The 20,128-nt window shown below is 35.9% G+C and overlaps 1 protein-coding gene across 3 annotated transcripts in view; it reads right to left on the bottom strand.

The window, feature by feature from the left end:
* Positions 1 to 19,720, bottom strand: part of LOC149835855 (membrane protein of ER body-like protein) — a 44,060-nt gene extending 24,340 nt beyond the window's left edge. For 2 of the 3 annotated variants that reach the window (XR_016432373.1, XM_090008791.1), the window contains exons 1-3: positions 19,272 to 19,643; positions 8,486 to 8,563; positions 7,490 to 7,882 (exon numbers count right to left, since the gene is read on the bottom strand). Coding sequence is in view for 2 of the 3 variants with exons in the window: in XM_090008791.1 (XP_089864917.1) it covers positions 7,490 to 7,882; positions 8,486 to 8,563; positions 19,272 to 19,518 (718 nt within the window). In the remaining variant the exon portion in view is untranslated. Of the gene's footprint in view, positions 1 to 7,489; positions 7,883 to 8,485; positions 8,564 to 19,271 lie in introns of all 3 variants that reach the window. The other variant, XM_090008793.1, reaches the window with a different exon arrangement.
* Positions 19,721 to 20,128: the final 408 nt, after the last annotated feature.

Consider the following 20,128-nt stretch of genomic DNA (forward strand, 5'->3'; position numbering starts at 1 on the left):
AACTAGTATCACTAGGAATATTACCATTAATATTACATGAAGACACATGATTTAAGTACTTATTGTGAGGGAGGGTCATTATTGTCTATTTTTAGTTGACTGACTATCAAGGGCTGGCAATGAATAGATTGCTCCTATTATGGCCTATGTACATGATTTACTATTTGTCACTGATGAAACAAAGAGAGGTCAACGCTAGAGAAAATATTCAACCTTCAATTGAGCTTGCGATGCTTTATCCATTGATCATCCTCATGAAGATAGGGCAGAAGTAGATGGAGATGTCATCCCTGCCTTAAGAGGATTGAGAAGCTCAAACACAGAGATCTGCCACCTAGTCTTTCCTCCATGTTTTCCATACATAACTCGGCATGTAGCTGTTAGGTCTCATAGACTTCGAAGCTACTGACTATTATATAGGGCAGAAGTCTTTATTTAATAGTCATTGTGTTTCTAATGGGAATGAATCCTTTAAAATTTCCTTTTTGTAGAGAAAGGGAACATTTAAAACGGACACAAGTTCTCATTGCACTGGTTCCTTCACACACCTAAGTTTCTTAATTAATCTGTTACTTGTGAACTTTCTTACAAAAAATGAGTTGTTTTGTGCCATTTCATCTTCTCAATTGTCTTGAGGACTTGAAGAAGGGTGGAATCTTTTGGGCATGGGCATGGACATGGATAAAAGGTATACACTCATAATGGATCCCAAGGCTTAAGTCTACTAGTCTCCAGTAGTTTTTTAAGTCTATTATATTGTATTGGAGACTAAGGCATCTATCCTTATAAAAAAAGTGCAAGTTTTGCATCTAATGTAATGAGATATTGTGGAAATACAAAGAGTGCTTATAAGCACTTACAACAATGAATAAAAGAGACAATATCACAAGTCCACTAAGGGACAATACAAGCACAAGCCTTTAAGAAGGCAACAATATAAAAAACCTCTTATTGAAAAGAGAGAGAGCTCTCAAGAATGCTAACATACAAGGGGTTCACCCCTATTTATACAAGAGGGAGTGGAAGGAAAAGGAAGGCCAAGGGCCTCAAAAGAAGTGCCCAAAAGGGGGCTCCCATGGAGTCGTTGGGAGCCCCCAACGGTCACATTTGTGACCGTTGGGGGCTCCAACGACTCTATGGTTGGAGCCCATTTTGGTTCCTAAAAAATACAAAAAAGAAAATAAAAAATAAAAAATTGAAATTACATTTTATCAAAAAACAAAAATAGTTGTTTTCTAAAACTATGTGAAATTACAAAAATACCCCTATTGGGTATTGATGTAATATATATATATATATATATATATATATATATATATATATATATATATATATATATATATATATATATATAGTACATTTTAACACCCCCCCCTCAAACTTTACGGGGAAATGATGAAAAGTTTGCCAAGGAGAAACATGAAGCGGGGAGCCGGAAGAGCTTTAGTAAAGAAGTCCGCCAACTGATATTCTAAAGTGACATACGGTAGAGCAATTGTTCCTCGTAAGTATTCGTCATGAACATAGTGGCAATCCATTTCGATATGTTTGGTACGCTCATGGAAGGTATGATTGCTTGCAATATAGATGGCACTCTTGTTGTCGCAACATAGTTTTGAAGCTTCGGTAATATCAACCCCCATGTCTTTAAACAAATTGCGAAGCCATACAAGTTCCATTGTTGTGGTTGCCATAGCCCGATACTCAGCTTCAGTAGATGATAGTGAAACTTTTTGTTGCTTCTTGCATCGCCAGGCAATCAAAGAGTCCCCTAAAAATATACAAAAACCAGTAATTGAGACTCGATCATTAAGATTACCTCCCCAATCTGCATCAGTATAAGCAAGAAGATTCAAGGAAGAAGAGGATGATAGAAATAGCCCTCTATTGATGGTGTTCCGAATGTAACGAATGATTCGGAGAACAGCACTCATGTGCACCGTTGTAGGAGCATGCTGAAATTGACTAACTGAGTAAACCGCATGGGTGATATCCGGTCTGGTGATGGTTAAGTAAGTGAGAGACCTAATGAGTTGTCTGTAGGGTGTGGGATATTCCACAAGAACCCCATCCTCCAACCGTAATTTGGCATTAATAACCTCGGGAGTCTCAACTTTTTTATCATCAGAAATGTCAGACTTGGAACATATATCTGCAGCAAGCTTCATATGTGACAAAATATAGGCTCGAGAAGAATATGCAACTTCAATTCCAAGAAAGTATCTAAGAAAACCTAAATCAGACATATCAAAATTATTTTTTAACATATTTTTAACATCAACAATACTATTTTGATTATTCCCAGTAATAATCATATCATCAACATAAAGTAACAACATAACGATACTAGTACCTGCATTTTTAACAAAAAGAGCAGTGTCAGTATAACAAGAGTGAAATCCTAATTTTATCATGATATCACTGAAACAATCATACCAAGCCTTAGGGGCTTGTTTGAGGCCATACAATGCTTTTAAAAGCCGAAGAGTTTGACCTTGCTCAATATTAATTTCGGGTGGTGGATCCATGTAAACTTCTTCACTTAAACTTGCATTTAAAAAAGCATTTTTTACATCAAGTTGATAAATAGCCCATTTTTTGGTTGATGTGACAGCTATTAAAGTCCAGACACTGGTCATTCGAGCTACGAGAGCGAATGTTTCTTCATAATCAATTCTATATTCTTGTGAGTATCTCTTAGCGACTAACCTAGCTTTATATCGTTCTAAAGATCCATCGCTTTTAGTTTTAACTTTGAAGACCCAGCGACATCCAATAGGTTTTTTGTGTGGGGTAGATTAACTATTTTCCAAGTATTGGCCTTTTTTAGTACATTTAGTTCAACTTGCATTGCTTCAACCCAATGTGGTATAGATTTAGTTTGATTATAGTGAGCAGGTTCAAAATAAGAATGTAGGGTTATTAAACATGCTCGATAGTTGGGCGTCAAGGAATCATAGGATACAAACCTATTTGGGGGTATTGATATTCTAGAAGAATGTCTAACTTGTGGTTCCTCAGTAGATTCAGAAATTTGAGAGTATTTTTCAAGGGCACTAATAGGGTTTTCTTGATTTCTTCTTGAGTAAACATTCATATTTGCATTATTATCGTTTGAGGGTATTATATCAAGATTGGACGCCTCACATGTATCTTCTATGCTTTCAAGGGAATCATTTTGTATGTCATCAATAAGATCATATGAAAATATGTAATCAATTTCATTTGTTTCTTCTATTTTATCAAAATCATTCTCTTCTTCTAGAAATGTTACATCTTTTGAAACATATAGTTTATTATTTTTAAAATCGTAACATCTATACTTTTTTTTATTTTCACCATATCCTAGAAAAACGCATTCAATTGCTTTTGGAGACAACTTATCTCTTTTATACAATAGGACAAAGCATTTGCAACCAAAAATACGAAGACGATTAAAATCGGGTGAAAATTTAAAGAGTTTTTCATAAGGAGAAGCATTTTTTAATTTAGAATAGGGCATTCTATTGATTAGATAAGTTGTGGTTAGAACGGCTTCGGCCAAAAACTTCTTTGGAATATTTCTAGAAACAAGTAATGTTCTAGCGGTTTCTACAATGTGCCTATGTTTCCTTTCCGTTAGGCCATTTTGTTGAGGGGTTCTAGGACATGATTTTTTATGACAAATTCCATTTTGGGTTAAATAGTTTTGAAATTCGTGAGATAAATATTCACCACCGGAATCGGTTCTTAAAGTAGATATGTTACTTTGGAATTGATTTTGAATTTTTCTATGAAAATCTTTAAAGAAAGTAAATACTTTCAACTTATGACTAAGAAAATAAATCCAAACATAACGAGTAAAGTCATCAATAAAAGTAACATAATAAGAATAAGCCCCTTTTGACATAACCGGAGAAGGCCCCCAAACATCCGAATGCACCAATTCAAATGGTATTGACGAAAGAAAAGTTCTAGTTGGAAACAGAATAGACTTCATTTTTTCAAAAATACAATCTTTGCAACTAATTTCTTTTTCCTTACAAAATTTGTTTCCAAAGGGAAAAAGATACATTTTGTAATAACTTGGATGACCAAGTCTTTTATGCCAAGTTTCCATATTTTTTTCTTAGACATAAGAACAAAAATAATTTGTGGGAAGGTCTAGATGGTCCATATAGTAGAGGTCTTCCTTCCTATGGCCTTGCCCAATCCGCTTCCCGGACCGGAGATCCTACACAAAGCAACCATTAGATGAGAAAGATATTTTACATCCATGGTCGGCAATTTGGGAGACCGAAAAAAGGTTTAAATTTAGTTTGGGAACAACTCTTACTTTTGGAACACAAAATTTTTTAGAATCTTTAAAAGATCTAATACTTGAAACTTTTAAAAAGGTTCCATCGGTCGTAGAGACACAAGAATCCTTTGAATTGGTGCAAACATCAACAAGTGCATTTTCATGGGGGGTCATATGAAAAGAGGCTCCGGAGTCAAGGATCCAAGAATATGTACCGGGTGATGATGTAGAAGCAATAGCCGCACCCGATGTGGAGGAAGAAGCTTTACGAATTTGTTGAAGAGCCATAGATATTTGCCCAAGAGCCTCTTTGAGGTCACTATTCTTGCCTTCATCTTCTTTAGTGGTAGTTTCTTCAAGAGAAGCCACCTTAGGCTTGAAAGTTCCATTAAGCTTTGGGCAAGCGGGTTTGATGTAACCCAGCTCATAGCAATGATGAAAAACAATCATTTTTCTTCCTCCATTATAGTTTCCTTGTTTTCCAAAATGGGGAGGTTTATAGGTTCTTACATTGTTACTGGGTTTGAATACGGCAAGCACTTCATCAACATGTTTACTCATGCCAAGCCTTGTCTCCTCTTGAGTGATTTCGGCAATGGCATCCACAATTGGAAGAAATATAGATCTATGGAGAAGTGAGGATCTCACTTGCTCAAATTCGGGACGTAGCCCAAAAAGAAATTGAAACAATCGTTCTTGTTCCATTTGTTTTTGTCTTAATTCAATATCTTCTATAGAAACTCATTTTGGCTCTAAAAGAGCCAATTCATCCCATAGTGGGTTTAGGGCACTATAATAGTCTTGAATGCTAGAATCACCTTGTTTGGTGGTTCTAATCTTTTCTTGCAAAAAATACGCTCTTGCAAGATCCTTTTGGGTATACATACCCTTCATAAAGGACCAAGCCTCAATGGCCCGACGAAATTTAGCTATATTAGCACATACCTTAAGCTCAACATTGTTCATAAACCACGCAAGGATTTTCGCGTGATTGCTTTCCCAATCTTCCACTTCTTTTTTATGATTTTCAATGGTCTTGAGGCGAGCATCTCCTTCAAGAGTCTTTTCTTGACCTTCTTCGTTCTTCGTGAGCATAAGTTTAGGTTCTGGAACGGTACCCATGACAAAACCCCCAAGTTTCTTTCCTTTGAGGTTGTTTTCCATTGCCGATGCCCACATTATGTAATTCTTTTCATTGAGCTTGAAGGATAGGTCGATCTTTGCCTCCATGATGTTTCCAAGAAGTGAGAAGAGATACACAAAATATGAAACACACGAACTACACTTTTCCTTTAAGAATCGAGTGGCTCTGATACCATGTAATGAGATATTGCCGAAATATAAAGAGTGCTTATAAGCACTTACAACAATGAATAAAAGAGACAATATCACAAGTCCACTAAGAGACAATACAAGCACAAGCCTTTAAGAAGGCAACAATATAAAAAGCCTCTTATTGAAAGAGCTCTCAAGAATGCTAACATACAAGGGGTTCACCTCTATTTATACAAGAGGGAGTGGAAGGAAAAGGAAGGCCAAGGGCCTCAAAAGAAGTGCCCAAAGGGGGCTCCAACGACTCTATGGTTGGAGCCCCTTTTGGTTCCTAAAAAATACAAAAAATAAAATAAAAAAATAAAAAACTGAAATTACATTTTATCAAAAAACAAAAATAGTTGTTTTCTAAAACAACTATATGAAATTACAAAAATACCCCTATCGGGTATTGATGTAATATCAATATATATATATATATGGAGTACATTTTAACATCTAAAAGTTCTTAATACTAAAAGTAAGTGAGAAACCAAGGCCAAGTAGTGTAAGACCTCATTTGCTATGAACAGTTTTATGGTCATACACCTTTTGAACTGGTTCATTATGGGTTCTAGCATCAACTATGTCAATATTTAGATTCAAACACTTTGTATCATTTGTGGATGATCTCTCAAACTTATTTACTTGTTGAAATCAAAAGACAAGATGAGTCCTTCACACTTATCACACAATGATTGAGACATGCAATCATGCAATATTATGCAATCAAATAATGAGAAAAATATAATGCTCATGATTTGCAGTGTTATATCTGTAAGCATGGTATGAACCCAAACATCATGTCTTAACACTTTGAATGGTATTGGTAAGAGAAAAAATAGAAATCACTTGAAGGTGTCTGAAAGCCCTTCTAGAAATGAATGTCCGAAATGAGTATTGATCAAAAGCAATCTTCTCCTTTAATGTAGTATGGAAATTCTATAACCAAGTTCCAAAAGCTTGTGTAATTTTTGGGTGCATAAGATGGGAAATTTTAGATGTGAGAATTATTTAGGGTTTTGATGTGAATTTTGGGTAAGGAACAAATTTAGGGAGTATGTCGTTTTTTCTTTTTCTCGTTAGATTTCGTCCATCGAGGGTTTCTCCTGAACCTGATTTTTAGTGTGATCGATTTTCTCATTTATTTTTTAATGAACATTATATATTTGAGATTTTGTTTGGCTTTCTTCGTACTTTTCTTTTTTCATTTCTGATGATTAGATGTTGATTGGGCTCTTCGGATGAAAAGGAAGTGTTTCTTTTTTCATTTCTGTATTAGAATATATTTGCTTTATTGAATTAGTATGGAATTTAGTTCTTTACGCGGTACTTCCTATCATGTATTTGATGTGACTGCATGTCAATCCAGTAACTTGAACGGTAATTGGTTCTTGGTTCTATGTTGGTCATCATATAAAATTCTGCAAAGAAGAAATTTCCCTTTTCTGAGTGGTGGGGATGTTTATGTGCTTTTGCTTTCTGTTTCTGGAAAAAATTTATTTTACAGAAATGTGACATTTGATGGAAAAAAATTGTATTCTCCTGAAGTATTTTATGTAAATAATCAGAAAGTAAAAGATACAGAAACACTTTAATGCTTGAAGATGAACCATTCGTTGTAAGAAAAAATATAGAAAAGAAGATCCAGAAAGAAGGGTCTCCCAGCAACCTGGAACCTAGAATTGTAGTAGAAAAACACCAACATGGTTTTCAACTTGGTAGATGTTATCCGCATGTTACAATTATATAATTGACCAACTATGAGCAATATGACCCATGTGCACAACCTTTTTTAATGAAAGAAAGTGTTATTGCATTACAAAAGGGTGGGTGACAAATACATGCAGGCAACTTGAAAGTGTGAATACTCCTTAAATGGGTCTGATAAAGACATACCAGTACGAATGAATATACTGAAACATTGCAAGCACCCAAATACTTCTGGTTCTCCATTAAGACTATCATCAGCAAGCTTAGCATTAACAGCATCAGGCAGATCTTCAACCTTTTCTCGCTTCACATCACCTGGATGCTCCTGAACTGTACGTTTCCTTTTACGTAAGATAACTCTTCTTGTAATGCATGACTTACAATTAGGACAATAAAGATCATATGCCTCTTGTTCAGCTAACACCTTATTAAGATCCACTTCTGTTGTTTCAGATCTACTCTCTTTCACTAGATCCGCACTTGGCACTGATTCTACTATTTCTTCAACTGTGATCCTGTTTGTGTTATATCCAACAGAAGATATAAGGGCTCCAGCTGTTCTGTCAGAAGCTTTATGTCCTGCAATAACTTGATCAGATGTGTCATCCCCTACCCACTAGCACATTGGGACACATTCCTTAGAAAAATATATATACCGGAATGCATTTGACATTCTAGAATAGCAAATGTTAATTAGTTGTTCACTACAATCTAGCAGATGCTGCCTCAAGTAATTACAAACAAGCCAATAATAAATTTAGAGTAACCATCAGATAAATAAATAGAAGAGAGTTGTCTAAACAATGCTTAAAACCAAAATCTCAGAGGAATAAACAGTAATAGTTACATTAACTGAGCACAAAATGAAAATTAAATAATGGTGCTCAGCAACAAGATTGAAAAAGAAAGAATGGGAAAGAACTTTTGATAGTACAAAACTGCAGTCTACTTATGTGAAATGGTAACAAATTACACAATCATTAACACACTAATTGCTTGGATGATTTAATATGCATGCGGCCATGACCTTGAAGAACTTGTTTTCCAAACTAGCCACAAGTAGGATCATATGCTCATCAGTGACCTCTATTTGTAAATTGGAAAATGATTTCTTCTTAGATAATGTTTCCTCATTCATCTCTCCCTGGCAATGCTGGATATGAGTCTGAATGTGATATATACCTGTATGGCTCTCAACACTATCTACATCTGGAGTTTCCATCAAAAACGTCCACACACAGTAGTGACACTTCCATATGCCTTCAAAGAGACAGAAATGCAAAAGTCACTGGGTGTTCACCATCTCTGAAATGATTTGGTTGTGTATTTAAGAAGTGCCACCAGAAGAAGACATACACGATATCTATGTGTGACTGTTAAATGTAGAGGGTGTGAATCAGGTTGTCAATAATGAATAATGAGTCGATATTTTATGTAGAGACAATAGCACCAAATGTGAACACCATGCAAGTTTGAAATAGAAGTTGATACAAAGGATGCAACGTATAGCAGTAAGAAATTAAATAGAATAACAGATCATCATTAAACAGCCGAACCTAACTCAGAAATGAAAGGAACCCCATATTTTATGTTAAATATATATATATATATATATATATATATATGTGTGTGTGTGTGTGTGTGTGTGTGTGTGTTTAAGTACAGTTTGGTAATAGGTAATGCCCTATAGGGGCATTTTAGTCTTTTTACATCCTGTAATAGAGCTGTTCATTAGGAACAGTTTTTTCCTTTTTTTATTATTTTTATTCTTTTTGTCTTCTCACCTTTTGAGCATGGGCTCTATGGTCTTTTGATCATAGAGTCGTTGGCAGCTCCCAACGACTCTATTGGGAGCTCCCATATGGTCTCTCTCTCTCTCTCTCTCTCTCTCTCTCTCTCTCTCTCTCTCTCTCTCTCTCTCTCTCTCTCTCTTGTACGTGTATAAATAGGGGTGTTGTCCCCATTCATTCTTTAATGCTTTTGCTTAAGCATTTCATCAATAAATTCTATATTTTTTATATTTGGTTCCTCTTGTTATAGCCATTGTTGGCTTTTGTATTGTCCCATTGTGGACTTGTGCATGTGCACTTTGTGTTTATGATCTTGTAAGCCCTTGGAGGCTCGTGTTTTGTGTTTCTGCATATCTCATTATAATTTTACAGGTGGTAGTCTAGACTTACACAAAATGAATCCTTACTCTACAGGTAATAGCCTAGACAATCAGAAGATTCTGAAGCATGTTGAGGCCGGCTCGCATGCTAGAGTTTTCAAATGTTAACCCCTCCATAATGACAAGGCTGACATGGATAGACAAGAAACTGGAGAGTAGATCCAGAAGCCATATAAAAGAATAGGAGAAATATGGAAAAAGTTAATTTGTTCTTTTTTACTTTTTAATTTTATAACATTTAATAATGACTAGTATTTTACCCGAGTTATATGTATCCAGAAAATATAATGAATCAATGATTTCTCATTTATATGCATTCCGCTTAGGCAGGCATGCTAGAGTTTTCAAATGGTAACCCCTCCATAATGACAAGGCTGACATGGATAGACAAGAAACAGAAACTGGAGAGTACAACCAGAAGACAAAAAGTTAAAATGTTATTTTTTACTTTTTAGTTTTACAGCATTTAATAATGGCTAGTAGTTTAAGTTACATGTATCCAAAAAATATAATGAATCAATGATTGTTCATTTATATACATCCCGCTTAGGTGCTAAATGTTAGTGATATTGACAGAGACAAAGTTCTAGTTCCATTTCTCCATAAAAAATAAAAAACGATCGTATCTGTTGGAAAATATGCATTAACTTAGTGGGTCAGGCAACTGAGCTTGAACCAGGTACGCTCAAAGGCACGCATGTACACATGCTATCTTTCAAGCGATAGTTGCCCCCACTTAGGATCAAGTCCTCGGTGCATTAGGTACTCGTGCAATGATGCTCTAAGGATACAACCAAGCTTTCTCCTACTCACAAAAATCGGTCCATGCCCTGCACTGGGTGAGACCTATAACCTCGACACGAACTACCTTGAACAACCTCTTGACTAGGATAGAATGATCCAGACTCAAAGTGAATATGGATCCCGAGTTTAGATATGGGTATGGATTCCATATACAAGTGGGTATAGATCCAAACTGCAACCGAATATAGATCTGAAGTGCAACTAAATATGGATTCAAACTGCAATTGGATATGGATCCAAAAAAGGAACTCCGAGAGAGAGAGAAAGATAGAAAGAGAGAGAAAAGCTCATGGGAGAGAAGAGAGAGAGTGTTGAAGGATGAGAGAAATGGGAAAGGGTTGGGGTTTATATAGGCCTCATCCCCCAGGCCACCCATAAAGGCCATAAAGAGTAATTTAATGGGTCTAAACGGCCAACCATAATGGGCCTAGGGTGGCCAAATGGCTAGCACTGAAAATACACCAAAAGGGCACTGAAAATACACCAAAAGGGCACAAGTGGGGTCCAAAATGACCCTAAAAAGGTCAAGTTTGTCCAAAACCAGGTCAAAGGTCAGTCGTCAAAGCAGGGGGCAGTTGGTGTACCGTCATGACCATTAAAGCCCCATACAAAAAACGTTGGGCTTGGTCCAACGGATCCGGATAAAGTCCAAGAAGATCCAAAGAGGATTCAATGCAAAGTCAAAGTCCATTAATGGGTTGGTCAAAGGTCGATTTTAGACTTGGGGATTAAATTTGTCCCAAGTACTAAAAAGATAAGTCCAAGACCAAACCGACTCAAACTCAAACCCAAATCCAAAGTTCAAGATCCAAATCCAAATTCAAATCCAAGTCCAAAGTCCAAGGTTAAAGTTCAAGGGTCAAAAGTCAAAAGTCAAAAGTCAAGATCCAATATCTAAGGTGCAAGGTTCAAGAATAAAGAGATACATAAGCCCAAGATCTAATACCCTTAAGGGCCTTACCCTTTAAGGCATCACCCCTATATATAAGGATAAGAAAAGTTTCTATAACTTTCAATATGGGACTAAACTTCCATAAACTTAGGGAATTATGAGAAATTGCATAGGGAACTTAAGAATAGTTTTGAGCCAAATCCAACAATCTCTCACGTGGATCAAAACTATAAAAGATAACTCAAGAGGCTATTCACAAAGATCCAGTGTATAAATGAAGTTACATTTTGGGTTTTAACCTCCACATTAATGTTACTTAGTCTTAGTCAGTCTGGTACCCCAATAGTGTTAGCCTTGAATTGAGAATCCTAATTGATTTTTTAGACACTATATCATAATGTGTCTACTAATATATAGAATCCCCATATTAAGGGTCTTGTGTTGTATTCCAGTTTCATGAGTGCTCTAGAGACAAAGTCTAAGTCCCATAAAAGGCGACCCCCACCTTCACACTCACATAAGCAAGTTCATCAAGGGTGTAAACCATTTTGAAACACCCCAGCCATAAGGCCTATGAATCTTATTAAGAGTTCAATTTGAACTCAGCCTCTGTACACAGGTTTCAAGCACTTAACATCATGAATAAGAAAAAATATTAAGTGCTCAATCCAATTACTCAAAAACTTGTTCTTCTCATTGAACCACTAGACATGGTTTTACCCTTATCATGTAGTTGAGTTCTCGTCAACGGTGATTGCTTTTATATACTTTAACCCCATTCCCCTCGATGTCTTAAAGACAATTTCTCGAGAAAGTCTCTTTGTCAACAGATCTGCTAAGTTTTGACAAGATTTCACATATTTAATTGAGATTACTCTTTGCTTGAGTAAACTATTCACATAATTGTGCTTTAAATTAATATTTATAGATTTTCTATCATAAATATTACTTTCCGCTTTATATATAGTTGTTTGACTATCACAACACATAGCTATCAGGGGTACAAGCTTATTTCTTAACGGTATCTCCATTAAGAGATTCTTCAGCTAGCTGATGCTAGTGCTATCAACTCTGCTTCCATTGTACAATGGGTTATCACAGTTTGTTTCTTTAATCCCTAACCAATTGCTCCAGATCCAAGAAAAAATACCCAACCACTTGTGGATAAAAACTCATTGGAATCAGAATTTCAGTTTGCATCACTGTGCCCTTCAAGTATAGCAGGTTTTTTCTCATAGAATATCACATAATCTAAAGTTTCTTTCAAGTACTTTAGGACACGATAAATAGCATCTCAATGCTCTTGTCCTGGATTACTAGTATAACAACTCAACTTGCTCATGCTAAAAGTTATGTCAGGTCTAGTTTCATTCATAGTATACATGAAGCCGCCAATAATACTTGCATATTCTAATTGGGATATACTTCTTCCAATGTTAATCGATAGCTTAACACTAGGATCAAACGAAGTAGCAACAAACTTACAATCATAATGATAATGTTTTCTTAAAATTTTCTCAATATACTGGGATTGAGTTAATGCATAATCATTATCATATCTAAACAACGTAATATCAAGTATAACATTGGCAAAACTCATATCTTTCATGTCAAATTTAGATAAAAAAACTTTTGGTATTATTTATGCATTCTACATTATTGCTCATGATTGACATGTCATCCACATAAAGACAAATAATTATAACATGACTACTTTCTACTTTGCTATATATGCATTTATCAAAGTCATGAATTCTAAATTTGTATGAAATGATTACTTTATCAAATTTCTCATGCCATTATTTATGTGAATGTTTTAAACCATACAAGGACCTTAACAGTTTGTAAACCTTTTTTTTTACCTGGTGTTATATAACCTTTAGGTTGTTCCATATAAATTTTTTCTTCTAAGACATCATTAAAAAAAACAGTTTTAACATCCATTTGGTGAATTTCAAGGTTGTAAATCATTGCCAAAGCAAGCATAGTTCTAATGGATGCAATCCTATTTATAAGAGCATAGGTGTCAAAATAATCAAGTCCAGGTTTTTGTTTGAAACCTTTAGCTACAAGTCTAGATTTAAACTTTTCAATAGAGCCATTAGTTTGAAGTTTTCTTTTGAAAATTCATTTGCATTCCAAGGATTTAAAACTAGAGAGTAAATCAACATTTTATTTTCGATAATAGAATCCAATTCACTCTCTATAGCCTCTTTCCAAGAAGGGGCATTAGAAGAGGTCATAGCTTCAGAAAAAAAAAGGTCTTTATCTATCATGTAGAGATGAAAATCAGGACCAAAATCTTTTGGGTTTTTTAATCTTTTACTTTTTTGAATTTCAGGATTTTCAGGCTCACAAATTCTTTTCTTGAATTATTTTCAATATCTTTTGGAGCATCGAGTGATTTTAAAGTTAAATCTTCTCTAAATTCGGCTTGGATAAAATCTAAAATCACTTTGGTTTCAATGTCTATAAATCTATATGTCTTACTGTTTTGAGAATATTTAATGAAAACACATGTCCTAGTTTTTTTACCAAGTTTGGTTAATTTTGGTTCAGTGTAAGTTTTACATGAGCAATACAACCCCAAACTTTTAAATAATTTAAATTTGGTTTTCTAGCTTTTCAAAGTTCATAAGGTGTAGTGTTAGACTTAGAATATGAAATTTTATTTAAGATATGACATGAATTAATCAATGCATCACTCTATAGATTATAATTTATACCAGAACTTATAAGCATTAAATTAACCATATCTATTAAAGTATTATTCTTACGTTCAGCTACACCATTATGTTGAGGAGTATATAGACAAATATTTTGTTTATGCATTCCATGAATTTTATAAAATTCAATGAACTCATTTGAAAGATATTCACCACCGCTATCATATCTAAAGGACTTTATTCTGCAATTATGAAAGTTTTCAGCCTTTGCTTTGAAAATCTTAAATTTTTCAAATGATTCATCTTTTGTTTCATTGAGATAGCCATAAACATATTTTGAGAAATCATCAATATAAGTTATAAAATAATTGTTACCCCCACGAGTTGAGTATTTTTCAAATCACATACATCACTATGCATTAAGTCTAATAGTTTGGAAGTTCTTTCAAAGCTTAGAGAAGGTTTTTTCGTAAACTTTGCTTGAAAACAAACATCACATTTTCTAACTTGCTCAGCTTGGCATTTAGGAATAAGTCCTGAATTACCGATGCTTCTCAAAGACTTATAATTAACATGTCATAATCTAGCATGCTATAAGTCATACGAGTCAAGCAAATAAACAGAAGCATAATCAATTTTATTGATCAAATTAAGCTTAAACATTTCATTGGTGGAGTGCACAGTTCAGAATCATGCTATCTGATTTCATATGCTTGGATGGGTAGTGCTTAACAAGGAAGCTTATCCTAGAGAGTGGGATGGTTGGAAACAAATTTTAGATAACATACCTTAACACTCTAGAATTATTGTGGAATCTTCACGAAAAGATGTTGTATAAACCATTAACAAGTCCTTACAGGACGTCAGTTAAGTTTCTCCAAGCGACAGAGTATGTATTGAAGCTTTACAAAAGTTTGAAAGTTGTGACTGTGTTTGGATTCTTAAAACAACTTTGAAACTATAAGTTGTAAGGAGATAGGCATATACAAAATTTTTTGTGATGGTAAGTACGTGATACATATCTTGGAGGGTTAAACATTTTTCAGATGTGAAGTGAATCTCCACACTCCCTTTTTCATGAACCTTAGCTTTATGTCTATCTCCCATATAGATCTTATGGTCTTCTCTTGGGGTTTTATATGTTTTGAACATACTTATATCATTACATGAATGGATCATTGATCCAGAATCCATGTACCACCCTTTATCCAAATTAATCATGAATATCTCACTAACTACAGTCACTAGGTCATCATCAGGTTTACTAGCGTTATTGCCTTAGAATTTTTTCCTGTGTCGGAATTCTCTTACATAGTAACCCGATTTTCCATTAAGTATAGTAGGAAGCAGAATTTCTCTTTTTAATAAGGAACTTGGATTTCTTGTTCTTGTTCCTAAGTTCGGGTTTGAACCTTGGTTTGCGTTTACATGTTTACCTTAGCATGAACTTTTTTTACTTCATCTTTCTTATCTCGAGATCGAGCTTCCTCCTCGATTCTAAGATATTGAAGAAGTTGTTCTAAGTTAAACTCTTCATTCTTATGTTTTAATTCATTTTTATAATCTTTCCAAGATGGAAGCAATTGGCCAATAATTGCAGTCACCTGAAATGATTCATCAAGGTTCATACCATTAGACTTGATCTGATTAGCCAGGATCTGCATCTCATGGACTTGAGGTAGCAGTGGCTTATCATCGAAGAATTTGAAATTCATATACTTATTAACCAAAAACTTACAATTTTCTATATCATCCATTTTGTACTTGCTTTTAAGGGTTTTCCACAACTTCTTTGTCACGTTGACTTCCAAGTAAAGGTCAAACAGAGTGTCTGAGAGAGCATTCTGAATATGTTTGCGATACACGAAGTCATCCTGCTTTCACTTTTGTCTTTTTCGATTTTCAGCAATGGTTTTGTCCTCCCGTTTTTTGGGATAGTCCTTCGTGAGCATGTACACCATATTTGCAATAGTGAAGAAGATGAGCACCTTGTGTTATCACCTTTTGAAACTGGTGCCATTGAAATTGAATTGGGACAACTTGGGTAGCTCCGGGTTTTCAACCTTCAAAGTTGTTATACGCAGAATTATCGTTTGAAAATTGTTGAAAAATATGCTTCAACTTAGTGGGCCAGGCAATTGAGCTTGAACCAAGTACGCTCGGAGGCATGCGTGTACACGTGCTATCTTTCAAGCGATAATAGTACCCCTTAGGATCAAGCCCTTGGTGCAATGGGTACTCGTGTAACTATGCTCCCAGGATACAACCGAGCTTTCACCTACTCGCGAAAAATTGGTCCACGCCCTATACTGGGTGAGACTGATAACTTCAACACAAACCACCTTGAACAGCCTCTTGACTAGGATTTTGTATACAAGTGGGAGATCTGAACAACAACCGAATATGGATCCGAATTGCAACTGGATATGGGAATTGCAATCGGATATAGATCCAAAAGAGGAACTCTGAAAGAGGAGAGAGAGAGCAGAGCTCATGGGAGAAAAGAGAGGAGAGCTTGAGAGAGAGATGAGAGAAGAGTACTGAGGGATGAGAGAAATTGGAGAGGGCGGGGGTTTATATAAGTCGTAACCCCTAGGTTACCCATAAAGTCCATAAAGAGGCTTTTAATGGGTCCAAACGGCCAACCATAAGTGCCCAAACGGCTAGCCCAAGAAGGGCACCAAAAAGGACCAAAAGGGCACAAGAAGGGTCCAAAATGACCTTGGAAAAATCAAGTTCGTCCAAGACCAGGTCAAAGATCAACAATCAAAGCAGGGAGCGGCTGGTAGACCATTAAATCCCCATGCAAAAAACATTGGGCTTGGTCCAACGGATCCGGATAAGGTCTGAGAAGATCCAAAGAGAATTCAATGCAAAGTCAAAGTCCATAAATGGGTTGGTCAAAGGTCGGTTTTGGACTTGAGAATTAAATCTATCCCAAGTACTAAAAAGATAGGTCCAAGACCAAATCGAAACTGAATCCAAACCCAAAGTCCAAGGTCTAAGGTCAATGATCAAGAGTCAACATCCAAGGTTCAAGAATAAAGAGATGCACAAGCCCAAGGTTTAATGCTCCTTAGGGTCTTTTCCTTTAAGGCATCACCCCTCTATTCAAGGACAAGAAAAGTTCTTACAACTTTCAATATGGGACTAAACTTATAGGAAAGACTAGAAACCCACAAACTTAAGAAAATGGAAAAATTGGCATAGGGAACTTAGGAATAGTTTTGAGCCAAATCCAAGAGTATCCTATCACTTTTACATGATAGTTTAAATAATGCATCAAGGTTCTTCTATAAACATTATATAGAAAATTCTTTGTACTAAGAATGGGAATAAGATTCGTAAATACAAAATGATTGCAACCATAAACACATACCATTCTATATAGGGGATAATAAAGTAATGGTCCTAGCAAAAACATGTAAAGGATGTGGATCCAACCTACTTTTGTGGATAAGAGTTGGAAGGGGCTTTTCAAGGAGATTTATGTTCTCATGGCAGCTCTATAGATGATTATGCTATCTACCAAGAACATCAAAATGATGCCAAGTGTTACACAGATTCAATCAAGTAGGGCTCGCTTCATACTGTAAAAGATATTTTGAAGGAATGAAAGGAAGTACCACAACAATAGATCCAACATGTAAACCAGAGATGAGAACCTTTGCAATTTGAAAGTAGACATTAATCAAAGAATTGTTGGTTTAAAATTTATAATACATGCAAGATGTAATCAATGGAGTTAAATGAAGCAGACATACATGACTATGAAATGAATATAATGAGCGACAGATGCTGTGAATTGGATACTCAATGTCAAGCTTCATGACATCATTCTGTACCTTCATATGTTTGTAAAGAATCCACATATGGTGTCTTACATATTAGTAACTTTAGCTCATCAACAGTCTTGATGCAGGGAACAAAGAATAAAATGAGGTAAACCATTTCTCATAAAAAATAATCAAATACATAGTTTTCATTTTTTATAATCAGGTGCATAAATAAGCAGGTCACTTTAAAAAGTCGTATCACTAGACCTTTACCACCAGATCTGATATTTTATCCTCAGTTTTCTAGCATATGAAAACTAATGCTGTTTTATTGCACTGTTAAAATTTCAGGAGGTGTACACTATCAACAGAGAGGCTTTTTACCCTTTTCGTTTTTCCAACAACTGCTCCATCACCAATATAGGCAAGTGATGGAAGAGCCATGCAACCCTGCCAAAAGAGGTACATAATTATCCAGAGTGACCCTGAGGCTCAATCAATTCCAAAGTCAAGACCTGGTCAAGGAGCCTTGTCCACCACTAAACACAAAATTGAATTGCAAAAGGGAAAATAAGGTTTCTCAGATAGGCCTCCAACATAAATAAATCAAAAGGAATTCATTATATCCTAGACAAGGTTGCCAGACTAGGAAGCAGATGCGGGAAATGATGAGGGAAGCGGAAGCGAGAATGCGACGCATTTTAAAATGTATACGAAGCGGCAGCGAGGAATACATATATATATATATATATAAAAGAATTGATTAGGAATAAAAATGGAAATCAAATAAAAACTAAAATAAAAGTGACTATTCTTAAATTTCATGATTTTTTAGTGTAAGAATTAAATTTTTAACAAAATCTAAATATGATGACTGTCAATTTAGATAAAGCACATGGAAGTGAGTGAAGCGTGGGAGGAAACACATAAAAACATGAAAAGTAGAGTGAGAAAACATATAAGAAGAATAGATGAATAGTGTGCAAAGCAGAAGTGTGGGAGAATCGAGATTCCCATCAAGTTTCAGGAGCGAAGAGTATTGTGCTTCCAAAGCGAGTTTTCTGAAAGCGGGCTTCCCACCTATCTAAGAAGCTTCCAGTAACTCTGATCCTAGAACATGAATTTAAGCCAACAAATGCTATTTTGGGGCGGCCTTGGTAGCGAGATCCATAGTCTATCTGTCCTATAAAGTGGGTAAACACCCCGAAGCCTGTGCATGAAAGAACAGCTTTAGAAAGAACACAAAGGCTCTGTTTGGGAGTCGGAGATGGGAGGGGAGATGATATTTAATGAGGGTTGAATCAATACAACCTACCCCCACAGGTGTTTGGGAACCCTGTTTTGGGAGATGACAATGGTGTTCAGTAGAGAAGGGGTGGAGATGGGTCATTTTCAACTAAATCCTTACAAGGATATAGTTGACAACTTCAGCCTCATCTCCTATTTTCTTCTCCATTCCCATCACCCCTCTCATCTCTCCAACGCTGGCTCCCAAACAGAGCCTAAAGTGTGGAGACAGCCATACCACACAATACAAACACGCAGAGAATCCCAACTACCACAAACATGGGGCCTATTTTCACCAACCTTGAAGCTAGCAGTTCCCCAGAAATAGAGGTAAAATGCTAAAAGACAGTGGTATAGGAGAACAGCCCCTTACCTTCTTCTTCATCAAAGTAAACCATTGGCTTTGCCACATTCTGGCTTCCTTCATCCTTCTCAACGTCAACTTGAACAATGGGGATGGTAGAATCATCACTCTTGCCGTTAGGAAAAATGGGGATAACAGCATCACTCTTGCTATTAGGAACATCGACCTTACTCTTCTGCTTCCTTATCAAAGCCTCCTCTTCCTCTTCTTCTTCCTCCTGTTCCTTCACTCCATGAGCGTAGACCTGAGCTTCCATTGTCTTGTGGAGTCTCAGCTGCTGTAGAGGTGAAAAGAAAATGTAAATCCAAGGCCAGAGGCAGCTCTCTCTTTCTCTCTTTCTCCATGGATGCCTTTAATAAATAATGATACTCCGAAGAGAGAAATTTTAGGCAAGCCAAACATGCATGTTAAAGCGCCCTTGCTCCCTGCTTGTATGCACAAGAGCTAGTTGAGACCATGGGATGGTCTCCGTATCAAATGATAACGTGTATCCCGATGACCACACAAGTCGTTGTTTTGTTGTTCCATCGCTTTGTGATTGGTCTCATGACTCACGCCACGAGTCATGAGCTCGTTGAATCCCGTATCTTTATATCATGTGATGCAATTTATTCTTCCGAATAGTAAATACGAAACAGGTGGCTGAAGAATACAAGAGACATTTCTCGTCCCATCTTGAAGTTAAAGATAGAAAAGCTAATGATACAGATTAATCTGTTTCCTACTTGATGGCTAGCAAATAATCTTGGTTTTACATGTCTAAGCATAAACACACGGGGAGAGAGAGTGTTGACATAAATAATAAATAAGAAGAAGAAAATTAATTGAACGGCCATTGATGTCTAAAGGCCGCCTTTTAAGCTGAT

Source organism: Nuphar pumila, chromosome 6 (genome assembly GCF_984573655.1).
Source record: "Nuphar pumila chromosome 6, dmNupPumi1.hap1.1, whole genome shotgun sequence".
Taxonomy (NCBI): Eukaryota; Viridiplantae; Streptophyta; class Magnoliopsida; order Nymphaeales; family Nymphaeaceae; genus Nuphar; species Nuphar pumila.